At 50.4% G+C, this 18,953-nt stretch overlaps 1 protein-coding gene across 1 annotated transcript in view; it reads left to right on the top strand.

The window, feature by feature from the left end:
• LOC142251937 (uncharacterized) overlaps nt 1-18,953 on the top strand; it is a 196,233-nt gene that overhangs the window by 12,196 nt on the left and 165,084 nt on the right. The window contains exon 3 of the mRNA XM_075324984.1: nt 17,515-17,578. Coding sequence (XP_075181099.1) covers nt 17,515-17,578 — 64 coding nt within the window. The remainder of the gene's footprint in view (nt 1-17,514; nt 17,579-18,953) is intronic.

Here is an 18,953-nt window from a genome sequence, read left to right on the forward strand (position 1 = left end):
GAATCCTTGATTCTAGCCAAGTCGCGTCTTTCTTCCAGGGTAGTTCATACCATGCTTAATGCTCGGAAGCCCTCCTCCGCCAGCATTTATCACAGGACCTGGAAGACCTATCTGTCCTGGTGTGACTGTCATCGGTCACCCCTTACCTTTTCAATCCCTAATGTTCTTGCCTTTTTGCAAGACGGTATGGACTCGGGTCTTGCTCTCAATATTGGCAGCTCTGTCCTGTCGCTCACCTTACCTGATATTCCATCATAAGGTGGTCCTTCGGCCTTCCCCCGCCTTCCTTCCGAAGGTCGTATCCTCTTTCCACCTGAACGAGGACATTATGTTGCCATCATTCTGCCCGGCCCCGGTCCACTCGTTTGAGAAAGCCCTTCACACTCTCGATCTTGTCAGGGCTCTGCGGATCTACATCTCCAGAACAGCGCCGTTGCGCAAGTCCGATGCCCTTTTCGTCCTCTCAGAAGGACACAAAAAGGGCGACTGGGCTTCCAAATCGACGATTTCTCGATAGATCAGGACTGCCATCTGTGAAACTTACAAAGCACGAGGTGTCGTTCCCCCTCAATTTGTGCAGGCCCACTCTACACGAGCAGTGGGTGCCTCCTGGGCTATCTGCCATCAGGCTTCGGCGGCCCAACTTTGCAACCTGGTCCAGTGTGCACACGTTTACAAAATTCTACAGAGTGCATACGCATGCCTCCGCAGATGCTACTCTTGGAAAAAAGTGGCCACTGCTCGGTTTTTTGACAGTGTTTGTTATGTGTTCCCTGCAGTTGCAGTCGTTAGTCAGCTCTTAGTCTGATGTTATACACTGTTAATAGTTCAGTTCCCACCAAGGGACTGCTTTGGGACGTCCCAATGTCTGTGTCCCCCAATGAAAAGGCGAGAAAGGAAAGGACATTTTTGTGTACTCACCGTAAAATGTCTTTCTTGGAGCCTTTCATTGGGGGACACAGCTCCTGCCCTTGTGGTTTTGGTTGTCCTTCTCGTACTGCTTTTACAACAAACTGAGCTAGTTCCCGCCTAGCTGGGGTTATATGCTGTGGGAGGAGGAGCTAACACTTTTTTCAAACCTAGTGTCACGCCTCCCCTGGAGACACCATATAACCCACTGTCTGTGTCCCCCAATGAAAGGCTCCAAGAAAGACATTTTACGGTGAGTACACAAAAATGTCCTTATTTTTGCATTTTCATGCATTACTCTGTGCAGGGCACCGCCTATAGTCCTTCTTTTTACAATCAGTAACATTGTTGCCAAGTGGAGCTAGTGGGCAAGCGGCTAGTGCTGGACCTCTACATTGTTGCATGTCAATTACAACATACTGTTCCCCAAAAATAAGACGTACCCTGACAATAAGCCCTAGTAGGATTTTTGAAGCTTTTTTGTTTATGTTTAAAATATAAACCCTACTTCAAAAATAAGCCCTAGTTGCGGTACCATAGGCAAGTGTCCAAGCTGCTAAAAAATATAAAGAATATAGCGGGACTCTTCATTAAAGTAAGAAGGCACACCCAAAAGAAAGCAGACAACCCCCCCCTCAAAAAAAAAATAAAAATTGCCCTCACCAGACCCCAAGCAATCACAGTTGGCAAGTGCCAATGGTGGATGGGCTCTCACACAGAGATCTGCATCGTTGTCAGGCACCTCACCATTCCAGCTGCATTGCACTGCAGCTCTCACAAACAGGTCGGGTACCAGTATCACTTTGTGCGAGTGACACTACTGCCGGTCACAAGGGAGAGCTAACTGCTGTAGAATGCCGGGCGGACCTAACAGCAATGCAGATTTGTATGTGAGAGTCCATTCACTTGCGCACTCTAATTGTTTGTGGTCTGGTGAGTGCGATTCTTTTAGGGGGTGTCTGCTTTCTTTTGGGGGTAAACTTAGCAGTACAGAGAGAATAATACATTTAAGCAGATAATTTAGACCTTTGCAAATATGGTATGCACCAACCAATGTCATTATTATTATTATTATTATTATTATTATTATTTATAGAGCACCATTAATTCCATGGTGCTGTACATGAGAAGGGGTTACATACAGAATACAATATAGGGCTTGTCACAAACCACCGGGGGGGTCACTCAGAAATCCCCCGCGCTGGCTACCAGTACGTCACAATCGGGGGGTAACAAGTGGGGGTCACCCCTCCTTTATACCTCCCGACCGACAGACAGAGCACGTGACGCGCTCTCTAGCGCCCCTCTTATAGTCAGGCCAATTATGGAATTGCCCGACAATAAGCAAGGAGGCCGCTATACTACTTATGCCGATTATTGAAGGGTCCCCGGTGAGAGTAGGGTATATATTCCCCCGACCTCCGCGGGCGGAATATATAAAATCTCCCCGAATCTCACTGGCCTCCCCACAATAATCCTTGGCACAAACTCGCTGCCACCAACCGCTTCACGGTAACTATTAGCCGAACACACAGACGTGGGATTCAAGATCGAGATAACAGAACAGCCCAAGATTAATTATATAATTTAATCAGCCTAAAGCACACTAGAAACTACAATATATACAATAGGGAATCTACAGAATATACAGTTATGTCAGAGTACAGTTACAATCAAAGCATGGGTTACAAACAGGCATACACAGTCCCAGCAGTTACCTTGTTGCGTCTGGCCACAGGGGGGCGCTGTACCCAGGTTTCTAGGATCCTTCCCACAGATGTTTCCTACACGTGCCCCCAGCGAAAGAACCCTGGAAAATGGCCGAAGTAGGGTTATCAACCTGGGCACATCCAGGTCCCCTCCTACCTTAGTGACCTCAGAGGGAGCACTGCTCCACCCCTGGCTTGAGTTATGGACAATCCACAACATGGAATATGGGCCATAACTTTGCCTGGGAGCGTCGTAGGCGGACGCCAATGCTCTCATTGTGACAGTTATGAATTTAGCTACAGAACGAGGGGACTCATGACCTGTCTGCCAGTTCCCCATTGGCTGATATCACGCCTGGGGCATTTCCCAATGTCCTGCTCCCATAAAAAGGGTGTGCCGGCATCGTCCGCATGCGGAGACACCATTTTTATGGTTGCCATATTTATCGGAAATATGGCTTGCGAGATATGAACCATTTTTTACTGGAGTCGCTCTGTCTGGCTATTTCCATAGCCTTGCTAACTAGCTAGCAGCTCCTACTACAGGGTGACGGCAGGGAGTCATCCTGTGTCCATTGTTCCCACACCACCTCATCTCCATATCACAGGACATGGCCATGGAGGTGTAAGTGGAACACTGAGAACAAGAAGGGAGGGGGCACTGCCAGGGAGTGATGAGGGATTATGACTGGAGTCATAATTCATCTTCATATCCCGGGATTTGCCTCACACCTCCCCCCTTTTGAGGGCGCTAGGGGGCAGCACACTCCGGTGTTCCCCCGTGCGCCCGTCCGCGACCTCTCCTTGTCGGGACAGCCCGTCTGCGTTACCGTGGTCACGGCCCCTTTTGTGGCGAATGGTGAAGTTGTATTGCTGGAGCGCAAGGCTCCATCGCAACAATCGCCCATTCGTCCCAGAGACGGTGTGCAACCAGCTGAGGGGATTGTGGTCCGTCTCCACGATGAAGTGGCGCCCGTATAGATAGGGTTGCAGACGCTGCAGGGCCCACACTATGGCCAGGCACTCCTTCTCCATCGTGGAATAGGCAACTTCCCTTGGTAACAGCTTCCTGCTCAGGTACAAGACTGGGTGCTCTTGGCTCGCAGAGTCCACCTGGCTGAGCACCGCACCGAGGCCGAAGTCACTGGCGTCGGTCTGTACTACAAACGGCCGCGTGAAGTCGGCTGCCTGTAGCACGGGCGGGCTGGACAGGGCGTCCTTTAGGGCCTGGAAGGCTGTCTCGCAGTCCATTGTCCAATCGACTGCAGAGGGCAGCTTCTTGGTGAGGTCCGTCAAGGGCTTTGCCAGGCTACTATAGCGTGGAACAAACCTCCTATAGTACCCGGCGGTCCCCAAGAAGGACATCACCTGCTTCTTGGTCCTGGGGGTGGGCCAGGATGCGATGGCCTCCACTTTCTCAGGCTCGGGCTTCAGTGTTCTCCCGCCTACCCGGTGACCGAGGTACTGGACCTCGCTCATGGCCAGCTGACACTTTCCCGGCTTGATGGTCAAACCTGCCCGGTGGATCCGCCTGAGCACCTGTGCTAGATGCTCTAGGTGGTCCTCCCAGGTGGGACTGAAGACGGCAATGTCATCCAGGTACGCGGCCGCGTACCCTTCAAGTCCCTTGAGCAGGGTGTTGACCATCCGCTGGAAAGTGGCAGGGGCATTCCTCATCCCGAATGGCATCACCGTGGACTCGTATAGTCCAAATGGGGTAATAAAGGCAGAGCGTTCCCTGGCCTTGCGAGTCAGGGGGATCTGCCAATATCCCCGGCTCAGATCCATGATGGTCAGGTACTGAGCCCCGGCCAACTGATCGAGCAGGTCATCGATGCGTGGCATTGGGTACGCATCGGCGACCGTGACCGCATTGAGCCCCCTGTAGTCCACGCAGAACCGAGTGGTTCGGTCCTTCTTAGGGACGAGGACTACAGGCGAGGCCCAAGCGCTGTTGGATGCCTGGATCACCCCCAGCTTCAGCATCTCGTCAATCTCCTGGCGCATGTGTTGCTGCACCTCCAGGGAGACCCGATATGCTGAACGCCGGATCGGGGGATGATCCCCAGTGTCCACGTGATGGACAGCCAAGTCAGTCCTTCCGGGCTGGTTGGTAAACAACCCCCGGAAGGGGTGTAGGGTGGCCCACAGCTGGGACCGTTGGTCCTCCAAGAGCTGGTGGCCAACCTCCACATCCTCAATGGATCCGCCTGCCCTAACCTGGGCTAGCATATCCAAGAGGGTTTCCGCTTCTCCCTCCTCGGGCAGGTTGCACACGGGGAGCGCACATGCCTCCCGCTCATGATGTGCCTTCATCATGTTCACATGGAAGGGCTTCCGCCTTCCACGGGCAGGGTCCAGGGTGACCAGGTACGTCACAGGGTTGAGCTGCTGGTACACTAGGTATGGGCCTTCCCAGGCTGCCTGAAGCTTGTCCTGTGGTACGGGGACCAGTACCCACGCCTTTTGACCCACTTGGTAGGTCCTCTCACAAGCGTTCTGGTCGTACCAACGCTTCTGATCGGCCTGGGCTTGAGCCATATTGTCGTGTACCAGTTGCGTCAAGGCCTGCATTTTGTCCCGGAAGCGCATGACATACTCGATAACCGACACTCCAGGGGTGGCCAAATCCCCTTCCCAAGCCTCTTTCACCAGAGCCAGGGGGCCCCGCACACGTCGCCCGTACAGGAGCTCAAACGGTGAGAATCCTGTTGAGGCCTGTGGAACCTCCCGGTAAGCAAATAACAGGTGTGGGAGATACCGCTCCCAGTCACGCCCATGGGAGTCGACCAACATCTTAAGCATCTGCTTTAAGGTGCCATTGAACCGCTCGCACAGGCCATTAGTCTGTGGATGGTACGGGCTGGCCACCAGATGTCGCACCTGGACTTGCTTACAGAGGGCCTCCATCAGCTGGGACATGAATTGGGTCCCCCGGTCAGTGAGCATTTCCTGGGGAAAACCCACTCGGGAGAAAATCTCCAGCAATGCGGTGGCCACCTTGTCAGCCCGAATGGACGACAAGGCCACTGCTTCTGGGTACCGGGTGGCATAGTCCACTACCGTCAGTATGAAGCGTTTCCCGGAGCTGCTGGGGATGGCCAGCGGGCCGACCAGATCCACAGCCACCCTCCTGAAAGGCTCATCGATGATGGGCAGAGATACCAGTGGGGCTTTGGGGCGTGGCCCCGCCTTCCCCACTCTCTGACAGGTTTCACACGAACGGCAGTAGGCAGCCACATCGGCCCCCATTTTTGGCCAGTAGAAATGCTGGTTTAACCTGGCCTTGGTCTTAGCGATCCCTAGGTGTCCGGCCATCGGAATCTCATGTGCGATCCGCAACAACTCCGTCCGGAACGGATAGGGTACCACCAACTGTCGGTCCCTGGGCCACGCCTCCGGTGAACCCTGCTGGACCGTGGCCCGGTACAGCCGTCCTTGGTCCCAGACCACTCGCTCCGGGTCCGAGTCCGAGGGAGGCTGTGCCGCCTGCTCCTTAAGAGCTTTCAGGCTGTCGTCAGCTTCTAACGCTGCCTGAAACCCCTGACTAGATGTGGCCAGAATCGACGAGACTGTCACATCTTCAGTCAGTACCCCGGGACCTGTGTCCTGGCCTCCACCTGACTCGGCTGCCACTTGGTCAGAAGGGGAAGAGCTATCGGACCTCCGGGAGGCCCCTTGGCTTCCAGCACTCCCACTGCGGGTGACAGCGGCCACAGCCGCTGCGACCGTGGGTCGTGCCTGCTCCTCCTCCGTTCCTGACCAAGTCGCCGGTTCAGGCAGGCCTACCTGGCTTCCTGACACCCCGGTTGTGGGGGAACCATGCACCGAGATCTTACCTGGGAGCACTTCCGCTCCTGGACCGGCCCCAATCTCACCTGCCTGTTCCCCTCCTGCAGCAACAGAACCCCGCTGTGAAATCTCTGGGGACCCCACATTTGCTGTGGTAGCCCCCACCCCACACACTGGTCCTCCCCCTGCAGCACCCTGCTCTCTGCTTATCCCTGCAGAGGGCAACAGATCCCAGCTCACAGGCTGGTTACTTGTAGAGGCATTGTCACACCTTTCTCTGACCCCCTCCCCTGTCACAGCTGCAGCTGTGTGTGTGTCTATGGTGTCTGTGCAAGCAGAAATATCAGAGTTCACTCCCTCCTCCCTTACATCATTCATAGATAACACATTAACATTGTCCGGAGGCACGTCAGTACTGGCTGAAGGTTCAGCCCTTGGGGGGGGCCCAAACTGGGAGGTTATCTGCCCCAAATCTGTCCCAAGTAGCACGTTTGCGGGGATCCGATCAGTTACCCCCACCTCCCTCACCCCTCGCCCTGCGCCCCAGTCCACATAAATGTCAGCAACAGGCAGCGCCGGGTCAGTGCCTCCAATCCCGGAGACAGCTAGGGTTTTTCCAGGGATCAAGTCTTGGGGGGACACCATCTCAGGCCGCACCAGAGTCACCTCCGAGGCGCTGTCTCGCAGTCCTATGGTCACAGACCGGCCGACGGTGACAGGTTGGAAGCTGTCCAGGGACCTACCACCACCCCCACCCACACAATACACCTTGGGCGGCCCTTGGGACGGGGACGGAGCCGGGGCCTTGGGACGCTGAGGGCACATGGCCTTGAAGTGTCCAGGTAGGTTGCACTGGTGGCACCGTCTTGGTTCCGCCACGGGCCTGGAGAGGGGAGTTGAGGGGGACACCCCCTGCAGTCTAGGGGCAGGTGGGGCAGTCGCAGAATTCATCTTACCCCCTCTCCAGGTGCTGCTGGTGGCCGCTCTCCTGGCCTCAGGGGCCCGGTTGTTGGTGTAGTCATCGGCAAGGGCAGCTGTAGCCGTGGACCCCTTTGGCTTCTGGTCTCGGATGAACTGGCGGAGATCCTCAGGGCAGTTCCACAAGAGTTGCTCTGTGATGAACAAGTCCAGGATCTCCGGTCCGGTGGAAAGCTGCAGGCCTTGGGTCCAGTGGTCGGCAGCTCGGGCAAGTGCCCGCCGGTGGTCAGCCCAGGAGTCCTTTGGTCCCTTCTGTAGGCTCCGGAACTTCTTGCGGTAGGACTCTGGAGTGAGGTTGTACTGTTGGATCAGGGCCCGCTTGATGGTGTCGTAGCCCTGATCTGCCTCAGCAGGCAAGTCCCCAAGGATATCCAGGGCCTTACCCCTTAAACGGGGGGTCAGGTATTTGGCCCACTGGTCCTTGTCCAGATGGTGCTGCAAGCAAGTCCGTTCAAAAGCAGTCAAGAAAGAGTCCAAGTCTCCATCCTTCTCCAGCACTGGGAAGTCCTCAACATGGACCTTTGGAAGTTTGGTGTCTCGAAGGTCACGTGTGGCTGATGAGGGCCGGAGCTGAGCTAGCTGCAGCTGGTAGTCACGGTCTGCCTGTCGCTCTCGCTCTCGCTCTTCACGCGCTGCCTGCCGCTCTCGCTCCGCAGCCTCACGCTCTGCGTGCCGCTCCGCAGCCTCAGCGTCACGCGCTGCCTGCCGCTCTGCCCTGCGCTCTGCCAGGAGTTCCTTGTAGCCCTTCTGGTCTCCAGCCTGGAGAAGGGCCATAGCCATTTGAAGAAGGCTATCCGAGCCTCCCAGGCTCGGTGGAATGGCACGTGGTGATCTGCGGCCCGCTGCGGAGCCTGGTGATTCACTGTCCATTGCAGAGCGGAGGGCTGGCATCTGGCTCGTTGAGGACCCTTGGGTGAGCTGCTCCTCATCTTGTCCAGCAGTGCCAGGTTGTGCAATGTCCTCGGCAGAACGGTTTTCTGGCGTCGAGCTCCTGGAGGACTCGTGGGCAACCTCCTCATTGCTGTCCACAGCACCGTCCTCCCTCTCTTCGGCTCCTGCTTTACCATTGGCCAGTTGCCTAGCTCTGCTCCTGGTGCCATCAGCCATTCTTGCAGACTTTTGGTCACTGACACAGAACTGACACCTGATGCCTCCACACACCTTACAGTATCTGCCCTCTGACACTCTAGTGTTGAGCTAGTCTGAAGACCCCAGCAGCCACAGCTGCTGCAGGCTGTCTTTAGTGTCTGGGAGTATGGGTCTCACACTCACACACACTATTATCTCGATCCCACCGCTATGCCACCAATATGTCACAAACCACCGGGGGGGTCACTCAGAAATCCCCCGCGCTGGCTACCAGTACGTCACAATCGGGGGGTAACAAGTGGGGGTCACCCCTCCTTTATACCTCCCGACCGACAGACAGAGCACGTGACGCGCTCTCTAGCGCCCCTCTTATAGTCAGGCCAATTATGGAATTGCCCGACAATAAGCAAGGAGGCCGCTATACTACTTATGCCGATTATTGAAGGGTCCCCGGTGAGAGTAGGGTATATATTCCCCCGACCTCCGCGGGCGGAATATATAAAATCTCCCCGAATCTCACTGGCCTCCCCACAATAATCCTTGGCACAAACTCGCTGCCACCAACCGCTTCACGGTAACTATTAGCCGAACACACAGACGTGGGATTCAAGATCGAGATAACAGAACAGCCCAAGATTAATTATATAATTTAATCAGCCTAAAGCACACTAGAAACTACAATATATACAATAGGGAATCTACAGAATATACAGTTATGTCAGAGTACAGTTACAATCAAAGCATGGGTTACAAACAGGCATACACAGTCCCAGCAGTTACCTTGTTGCGTCTGGCCACAGGGGGGCGCTGTACCCAGGTTTCTAGGATCCTTCCCACAGATGTTTCCTACACGTGCCCCCAGCGAAAGAACCCTGGAAAATGGCCGAAGTAGGGTTATCAACCTGGGCACATCCAGGTCCCCTCCTACCTTAGTGACCTCAGAGGGAGCACTGCTCCACCCCTGGCTTGAGTTATGGACAATCCACAACATGGAATATGGGCCATAACTTTGCCTGGGAGCGTCGTAGGCGGACGCCAATGCTCTCATTGTGACAGTTATGAATTTAGCTACAGAACGAGGGGACTCATGACCTGTCTGCCAGTTCCCCATTGGCTGATATCACGCCTGGGGCATTTCCCAATGTCCTGCTCCCATAAAAAGGGTGTGCCGGCATCGTCCGCATGCGGAGACACCATTTTTATGGTTGCCATATTTATCGGAAATATGGCTTGCGAGATATGAACCATTTTTTACTGGAGTCGCTCTGTCTGGCTATTTCCATAGCCTTGCTAACTAGCTAGCAGCTCCTACTACAGGGTGACGGCAGGGAGTCATCCTGTGTCCATTGTTCCCACACCACCTCATCTCCATATCACAGGACATGGCCATGGAGGTGTAAGTGGAACACTGAGAACAAGAAGGGAGGGGGCACTGCCAGGGAGTGATGAGGGATTATGACTGGAGTCATAATTCATCTTCATATCCCGGGATTTGCCTCACAGGGCTGTTTCATGAAAATAGCAGATCAGAAAAGAAAATGTGCATCTGAACCAGTAATAGGATTAACACAAAATATTGATGTTACAGAATGTGATGACATGATTATACTTGAATAAATGTGGATTTTTTTTGTTAAACAATAAATGTGGATTGTTGTTTGTGGGAAAATATAAAACATCCCCTGAAAATAAGCCCTAGTGCAACTTTTGCAGCAAAAAATAACATAAGACCCTGCCTTAATTTCGGGGAAACACGGTAGGTCCAGAAATATTTGGACAGTGACTGAATCTTTGTGATTTGGACTCAAAATTATCTAAAATGAAGCAACAGATACAATTGAAGTGGAGACTTTCAGGTTCAGTTAAAGAGGTTAAACAAAAATATCCTATGAAACGTTTAGGAATGACAACCATTTTTCTACAAAGCCTCTTCATTTCTGGGGTTCAAAAGTAATTGGACAAATTTATTTTACCCTAAATAAAATGTTCATCTTTAATTCTTTGTAGAGAATGTTTTGCAGGCAATGACTACCTGAAGTCTGGAAGCCATGGACATCACCAAATGTTGGGTTTCCTCCTTTGTGAGCCTTTGCCAGGCCTTTACTGCAGCTGAGTTCAGTTGTTGCTTGTTTGTGGGTCTTTCTGCCTTATGTTTTGTCTTAAGCATGTGAAATGCATGCGTGGTGGGTTTTAGATCTGGTGATTGACTTGGCCATTGCAAAATACTCCACTTCTTTGCCTTAAAAAAACGTTTTCAGTATGTTTTGGGTCCATCTGTGTGGTATAGCGCCATCCAATGAATCTTGCTGCATTTGGTGGAATCTGAGCAGAAAGTAGAGCCCTGTACACTGTAGAATTCATCCTGCTGCTTTTGTTTTCAGTCAGATCATCAATAAACACTAGTGACCCAGTGACATTGGAAGCCATGTATGCCCATGCCATCAAACTGCCTCCACCATGTTTTACAGTAAATGTGGTGTGCTTTGGATCATGAGCAGTTCCAAGCCTTCTCCATACTTTCTGCTTCCCGTCATTCTGGTACAGGTTGACCTTAGTTTCATCTGTCCATACAATGCTTTTTCAGAACTGGACTGGCTTCTTTAGATGCTTTTTGACAAAGCCTAATCAGTCCTTTCTATTTTTATGGCTGATTAATGGAATGCACCTTGTGGTGAACCCTCTGTATTTGCTCTCATGAAGTCTTCTCTTTATGGTAACTTTAGATACTGAAACACCCACTTTCTGGAGAGTGCTCTGCACTTGGGTGGATGTTACAAAGGGTTTTCCTTCACTTAGGCCTCTGCCACACTTCCGCAAAAAACACGTACGTGTCTCACATTCCGTTTTTTTCGGGTCCGTGTTCCGTTTTTTATGGGCGTTTCTCCGGTACGTGTGACATCCGTGTGATGGCATATGCTCGCCGTGTGTGCGTGTGGAATGTCTGTGTATGCGTGAGATACGTACGTGTAATGTCTGTGTGGTGTCCGTTTGAAATGTGTGGCAAAGTGTGTGGCAAAATGTCGTTGCTACATACCCGCTGACAGCAGACAGCGACGCGCGATGAGAATGAACTCGGATGAACTTCACCCGACTTCATTGTCATATCACGACTCTGTCTGTGTGTGGCGTCCTGATTAGCGGTCACCCGTGAAGGACTCACCGGTGACCAATAATCCCCTGAGTGACTGAAGTTAGCGGCGTGATTATCGCTGCCATCACTCAGGCTACCAGCGGCTAGCTGGAGTCCTCCACCTGAGACCGCAACTCACCTGTGACTTTTTTGCAGATCGCTCAGCTCACTTCAGTCTCTTGGGCAACTTGCTGTCACAGTTGGAGGATCCGGCGGTGGCCGCGAGTAACCTAAGTGACGTCATCGGTGATTGCGCGACTCACCTCAGTTGCTGCGTGGAGCTGACAAAGAGCGGTCATGGTATGTGGCCGCTCCTGTCACCTTGATGTAGCAGAGCTGAGAGTGTTGTGGGACCTCCGTGGATTACGCCGGACCTGGATGAGTATTTGTGGCTTAATAAAGTGGTTAAAGAGGGTGTTTGTTTTTGTGTATTATTCCAAATAAAGGATTTTTCGTTGTGTGTGTTTATTTTCTTTAACTTACAGGTTAATCATGGAAGTTATCTCGGGGAGGCGCCTGTCATGATTAACCCCTTATTACCTCGATTGCCACCGCACCAGGGCAATCCGGGATAAGCTGGGTCGAGTCCCGGAAATGTCGCATCTAATGGATGCGGCAATTCTGGGCGGCTGCTGGTTGATATGGTTAGGCTGGGTGGCTCCCCATAACATGGAGCCCCCCATCCTGAGAATACCAGCCTTCAGCCGTGTGGCTTTACCCTGGCTGGTATCAAATTGGGGGGGGGGGTGCACGTCGTTTTTGCTTATTTATTTATTTATTTGTTTTACTGCATGATATGGACCTGCCCTCCGGCGGCTGTGATTGGTTGCAGTGAGACAGCTGTCATTCAGCGTGGGGGCGTGTCTGACTGCAACCAATCATAGGTGCCAGTGGACGGAGGAAGCAGTGAGTACAACATTGAATAATGAGCGGCCGGCATTTTCAAAAAAGTAAAAGCCGCCGGAGGTTTTTGACAGCTGTGCAGCGCCAGTGATCGGGGATCGGTAAGTATGCGAGAGGGGGAGAGACCAACCGACGGACAGAGAGAGGGACAGAGAGAGACAGACAGACAGCGACCGTCTGACAGCGAAAGATACCGACCGACCGACAGAGGGAGATTGACCGACATCGCATCCAGAATTCACCAAAAAATGCACACGGACGGTACGGGTAGAACACTGACATGCTACGTGTCACACACGTGCAGACACGGACCCATTGACTTTAGCGGGTCCGTGCCTGCGTGATGCCGGAGAAAACGGACATGTTGAGCGTGTGGAAAAACGCACACACGTAAAAACGACACGGACACACGTTCCGTGTGGTTTTACGTGTGTGTGCCTGCTACCATAGGGTAGCATTGGTGTACGTGTCTCCGTGCCGCCGGTACGTGCAAAAACGTACCAAACACGTACCGGCGGCACGGATGTGTGTCGAAGGCCTAAGGAAAAGATTCTGTGATCATCCATCACTATTATCTTCCTTGGACATCCAGGCTTCTTTGAGTTCCTAAGCTCTCCAGTGTACTCATTTTTTTTCCAGAATATACCAAACTCTTGATTTGGCCAACCCTTTACATTACTGCTATCTCTCTGATGGATTTTTTTTTTTTTTTTTAGCCCAATGATGGTCTGTTTGTCCTCTTTTGAGAGCTCCTTTGACCGCATGTTGTGGGTACACAACAGCTTCCAAATGCAAATGTCACACCTGGATTCAGTGCCAGGCATTTTTAACTGCTTAATTCATAAAGAATTTCTGAGGGACTAGCTCACTCAGCCCATTAAAGAGCTTTTGAGAAAATTGTCCAATTACTTTTGGTCCCTTGAAAAAGAGGCAGCTAAATGTTAAAGGGCTGTAAATACTAAACCCTTACCCCAATTAGGATATTAATAGCCTCAAATTAAATCTGAGACTATGCACTTAAAAACGCATATTGATTACATAACTGTATATTGAATATGTTTTGGTAAACAGGTAAAATGCCAAAATTTGTGTCAGGCTATGTGCGCACGTTGCGTAATTACATGCAGTTACGCTGCGCTTTGTAGCGGGATGAGCCGGGTAGAGTCCCGGGACTGTAGCATATAATGGATGCGGCAATTCCGGGCGGCTGCTGGCTGATATTGTTAGGCTGGGTGGCTCCCCATAATGTGGAGCTCCCCGTCCTGAGAATACTGGCCTACAGCCGTGTGGCTTTACCCTGACTGGTATCAAAATTGGGGGGGACTATACGTAGTTTTCTTATTTATTTATTTATTTATTTATTTATTTTACTGTACGATATAGACTCGCCCACCGGCGGCTGTGATTGGCTGCAGTGAGACAGCTGTCACTCAGCGTGGGGGCGTGTTTGACTGCAACCAATCATAGGCGCCGGTGGGCGGGGAAAGCAAGGAATAAGAGATGGAATAATGAGCGGCCGGCGCAGCTTTGTGACAGCCGTGCCAGTGATCGGTGAGTATGAGAGAGGGGGAGAGACCGACCGACGGACAGAGAGAGAGACAGGGAGAGAGACTGACCAACGGCCAGAGAGAAGAGACAGACAGAGCGACTAACTGACCAAGAAAGAGACCGACCGACAGACAGAGATTGACCGACATCGACAGACAGAGAGAGATTGACTGACATTGACAGAGAGAGACTGAAAAGCCCTGCGTTTTGTTTGTCAAAAAAGCATGCGGAACGCAACAAAAATGCAGTCCAAGTGCATTTTGGTTGCGTTTTGACCCACATCATTGATTTCAATGGGTGGAGAACACAGCTACAACGCACAAAAGAAGTGACATGCTGCTTTTTTTTTCCGCAGCGATTTTTGGCATCCAAAATGCTGCGTTTAAAAACGCAGCTTGTGCATTGAATTTTCGGACTTTTCATAGACTTTGCTGGGGAAGCAGAATGCATGCAATTTGGCATTGAAGTGCTGCAGTTCAAAACGCAGCGTTAGCGCGGGAAAAAATGCAACGTGCGCACATAGCCTCACTATAGTTCTGACATGAGTGTGTCCCGCCCGGGGGAGATCTTGGGCGAGTCTGGAGTCAGAAGGTTACAGGGCCTTATTGTTTGCAGATCCACCACTGGTACTTGAGTGACATCTACTTGCTTGTAGTGCTGTAAGGGTTAAGCACACTTTCTTGTCTGACTGCTGCCGATAGCTTTTATCTCAGTTGCAGCTCTTTTGCTACCACTCCCCTTCACTATTTCACATGTCTTATCATGTGACTCCGGTGATAAAATCTGAAACCTTATTTTCTTGCGGTCCACTTTGGAAGAGCCGGGTTCTGGAAGAAGCTTGTCTCGTGTCGTTTGCAGCTGTTGTGTAAGCTGCATAATAGCTGCCTGGAGTGTTATTCCTTTTTGTTTCAATTTCCCCTGTCTATTTTCCTACCCTTGATTTTCTTTATTGCAGAGGCAAGACTAGTGCTCTCACTGGCCGGCTCACTAGCCAGGGTGAGTTTAGGGTAAGCAAGGACTTAGGAACGTGATCGGTGACTGGGTGAAAGAACCTGTATAGGGACGTCAGGGAGGGCAGGGTACAGCCTCAGGTGACTTCAGGTGGTGACCCTTCTTGCCTCTCCCTAGCTCCAGGGCTATCCGTTGTATGGTAGTCCCTGTGTCCCCTGTGTGTTGCGGCACCTGCTGGGGGGTTTTCTGGTACCTGGTAAAATCCCATTAGTCACTGCGTGCCAAGTTCTTTCCATGACAGAAAGCGCAGCTTCTCCCCCTGTCCTGCACCAACCATACACATAAGTCCCAAGTAATGGGAGTTTGAACTCTGCAGCAATAAATATCTGTACAGCTCTCATTTCTCAGGTAAAGTGCTGACTGATTCCCCTGCCCAATCATTAGGTCAGCCCCCCAAACTGCAGACTATAAAATGAAGACATTCATTTATTGGTTTCAGTTTAGAGGAGCTAAAGGCCCCCAAGTGTACTTGCTTGGGCACTCATCCCTTTCTTTACTTCTTTCCATATCTTAAGTAAATTATACAGATTAATACTAATGGCCAAAATTTAGAGCAATTAAAAAAAAAAATCTGTTTACTTTATCTGACCTGATGTTACTCATCTTATCTGATCAATACAAACCGCTTTTCAAATTAGCAAATTTCCCATCAGTCACCATTGTTGCTAGTATTATATAATGAATAATAATTGTGGAATACTGAAGGGGAAAAGTTTTTCATATAATCAAACTGATCTATTCATGTAGTGAAAAGAGTGTGTTGGGGTTTGCCAGCATTCAGAAACCATGACTCTAATGTGAACAGAACCTGATAGACTGAAACCTTTAGGCCCTGTGCGCACTTACCGGATTTTGCCGCGGATTTTCCGCGGATTTGCTGCATGTTTCGCTGCAGAAAATGTTCATAACATCTCTGCAGTGAATCACCAGCAAATCCTATGGAGAAAAAAAATCCTGTGCGCACTAGGCGGAATTTGACAGCTGCATGTTTTGCTGCGGGAATCCCGCAGCAAAAACAAGTGCATGTCACTTCTTTTCCGCACATCGCTGCGGGATTTCACTCCATTGACTCCAATGTTAATCATGAAATCCCGCAGGGAATAACGCAGGCAGCAAATTCTGTGCGGTTCACTGCGTTTTCCTGCGTTATTCCCTGCGGTATTTCGCGGTTTACCTCCGGTAATGTACATCGCCTGTCTGCGGTTTTCAGGGAAGTGATGTCATTACAGGAAGAGGAAGCCGTGCAGAGAGTAAACACACACAGATCACAGACACAGAACACATCACAGACATAGACACAGACACACACAGACATCACAGACATAGACACAGACACAGACACATAGAACACACATAGAAAGAAAACGGAAATATAGAGAACAAAGAACGTGGGCTCCGCTGTATATTTACCTTCCAGCCGAGGTAAGCACACAGCGGCGGCCCGGTATTCTCAGGCTGGGGAGGGAGAGGGGCAGGGTTAATGTCCCCCGCCTCACTCCCCCTCCCGCAGCCGAGAATATCAGCCGCAGCTGCCCCGGCACTGTCGCATGCATTATGCGGCAGCACCGGCGTGTCCTCGGCTCTTCTTGCCGCCGTGTAGCAGTGGCAGCAGGGTAATACAAGGGGTTAATGATGGTGGGGGACCACCGCCATTAACTCCAGGCTTGATCATGGCAGCGTCTATGTGACAGCTGACATGATCAACCCGTAAGTAAAGTGAATAAAACACAGACACCGAAAAATCCTTTATGTTAAATAAAACAAACAAGCCTCGTTCACCATTTTATTAACCCCTCCCGCACCAAAGCTCCGGCGTAATCCACAGGTCCTGCGCTGCTTCCATCCAGCCGCGACTGTCACAGACACAGCGCTGAATGAAAGCAGCAGACAGCAGAGGTAATTACCGGTCATTTCCCATGGCCGGTAATGTGAACTCACTGCCGACCGTGGGAAATGCAGCGATCTGTCCTCTATCTATCCCTCTATCTGTCTATCTATCTATCCCTCTATCTATTCTTCTGTCTATCTATCTACTATCTCAGGATTAAATGACTTTTTTTTTCTTTTCTTCAATGTGCTTTATTGCATTGAATGCAATAAAGCACATCCCAACCCGCACGCGGCAAAACCGCGGCAATACCGCGAACAATACCGCGGTAAAACCGCAGCAAACCGCGGCAAACCGCATGCGGTTTTCGGGTGCGGTTTCCCGCGGTTTTTTACCGCGGGTGCGGTAATCTTTGAGAGCATGCGGAATTTTCTCAAGAAAATTCCATTTCCCAGTGCGCACATAGCCTTAGAAAGGACGTGGAGCTCAGCTGCTGTAAATAGATTACTATCGTGCAAATGGGGCTGCGGTCTGCCTGTGATAATGTATAATGACATCATCTGTATTTTGTGATCATCCCCAGAGAAACATTTATTTTTGTTTTGTTTGCTTTTCAGCCACAAACGAATTTCAAGACGTCTCTGAGAAATGGGGATAACACTAAAGACACATGTGCAACAGGTAAGACCTTAAGAATATGTCCAACCCACCCAAAAAAGAAAAGCATAGTATTTATTAATATCACAATTTATGGGTCCGTTCTGCCCTGGGTTGCCAACCATTCAGAAATTCCAGGACAGTCTGTAAAAATACGGCACTTTTTTGCCCTGTCTGTAAAATTGTTTTAAGGTGTCTGTGACAGATAGATAGAGACAGACAGAGATAGAAACAAACGGAGAGACTGATACAGGATACAGAGACAGACAGAGAGACTGATACAGGATACAGAGACAGACAGAGAGACTGATACAGGATACAGAGACAGACAGAGAGACTGATACAGGATACAGAGACAGACAGAGAGACTGATACAGGATACAGAGACAGACAGAGAGACTGATACAGGATACAGAGACAGACAGAGAGACTGATACAGGATACAGAGACAGACAGAGAGACTGATACAGGATACAGAGACAGACGGAGAGACTGATACAGGATACAGAGACAGACAGAGAGACTGATACAGGATACAGAGACAGACAGAGAGACTGATACAGGATACAGAGACAGACAGAGAGACTGATACAGGATACAGAGACAGACGGAGAGACTGATACAGGATACAGAGACAGACAGAGAGACTGATACAGGATACAGAGACAGACAGAGAGACTGATACAGGATACAGAGACAGACGGAGAGACTGATACAGGATACAGAGACAGACAGAGAGACTGATACAGGATACAGAGACAGACAGACAGACAGACTGATACAGAGACAGACAGAGACAAACACACAGAGACAGACAGAGACTGGGAGAGAGACAGAGAGACAGTTACTATCCCGGGCAATGCCCGGGTACTACAGCTAGTGTTTAAATAAAATTGTTACATTCCCTGTCGCGGAGGATGCCACTCCTTCCTGACGTGGCACAGCAAAGATCAAGATAAAAAACTTCCAATCATATTTCAGATAAACTTTATTCCAACATGTTAATAAGGTAGACCTCCTCAAGTATATCCAGAGTTTTATATTCCTTTAGGATACAGATGAGGATGTCTATCTTTTATATCTTTTAAACATGTTGGAATAAAGCTTCTCATTTTATCTGGAATACGGCTGGAGGATTTTTCACAGTGTTTAACCAGTGCAATATTAGTGCGATGTGTGAATACAGCATTTTTTTAGAGCACTGTACAAAGTATTGTGATAGATCAGAGAAAATTAGCTTATGGGGCCACCATATTCTGGGCAAGACAGTTGGCACAAGAAGGACTTGAACGCCAACAGCGGATCAGGTTAAAAATTGTCCAAAGCTAGCTGTATGTTCATAAACAGTACAACAGTCCATAACAGAACAAAAATACTTCCTTGGCCATCTAGCCACTAA

The sequence above is a fragment of the Anomaloglossus baeobatrachus genome, chromosome 1 (assembly GCF_048569485.1).
Source record: "Anomaloglossus baeobatrachus isolate aAnoBae1 chromosome 1, aAnoBae1.hap1, whole genome shotgun sequence".
Classification (NCBI taxonomy): domain Eukaryota; kingdom Metazoa; phylum Chordata; class Amphibia; order Anura; family Aromobatidae; genus Anomaloglossus; species Anomaloglossus baeobatrachus.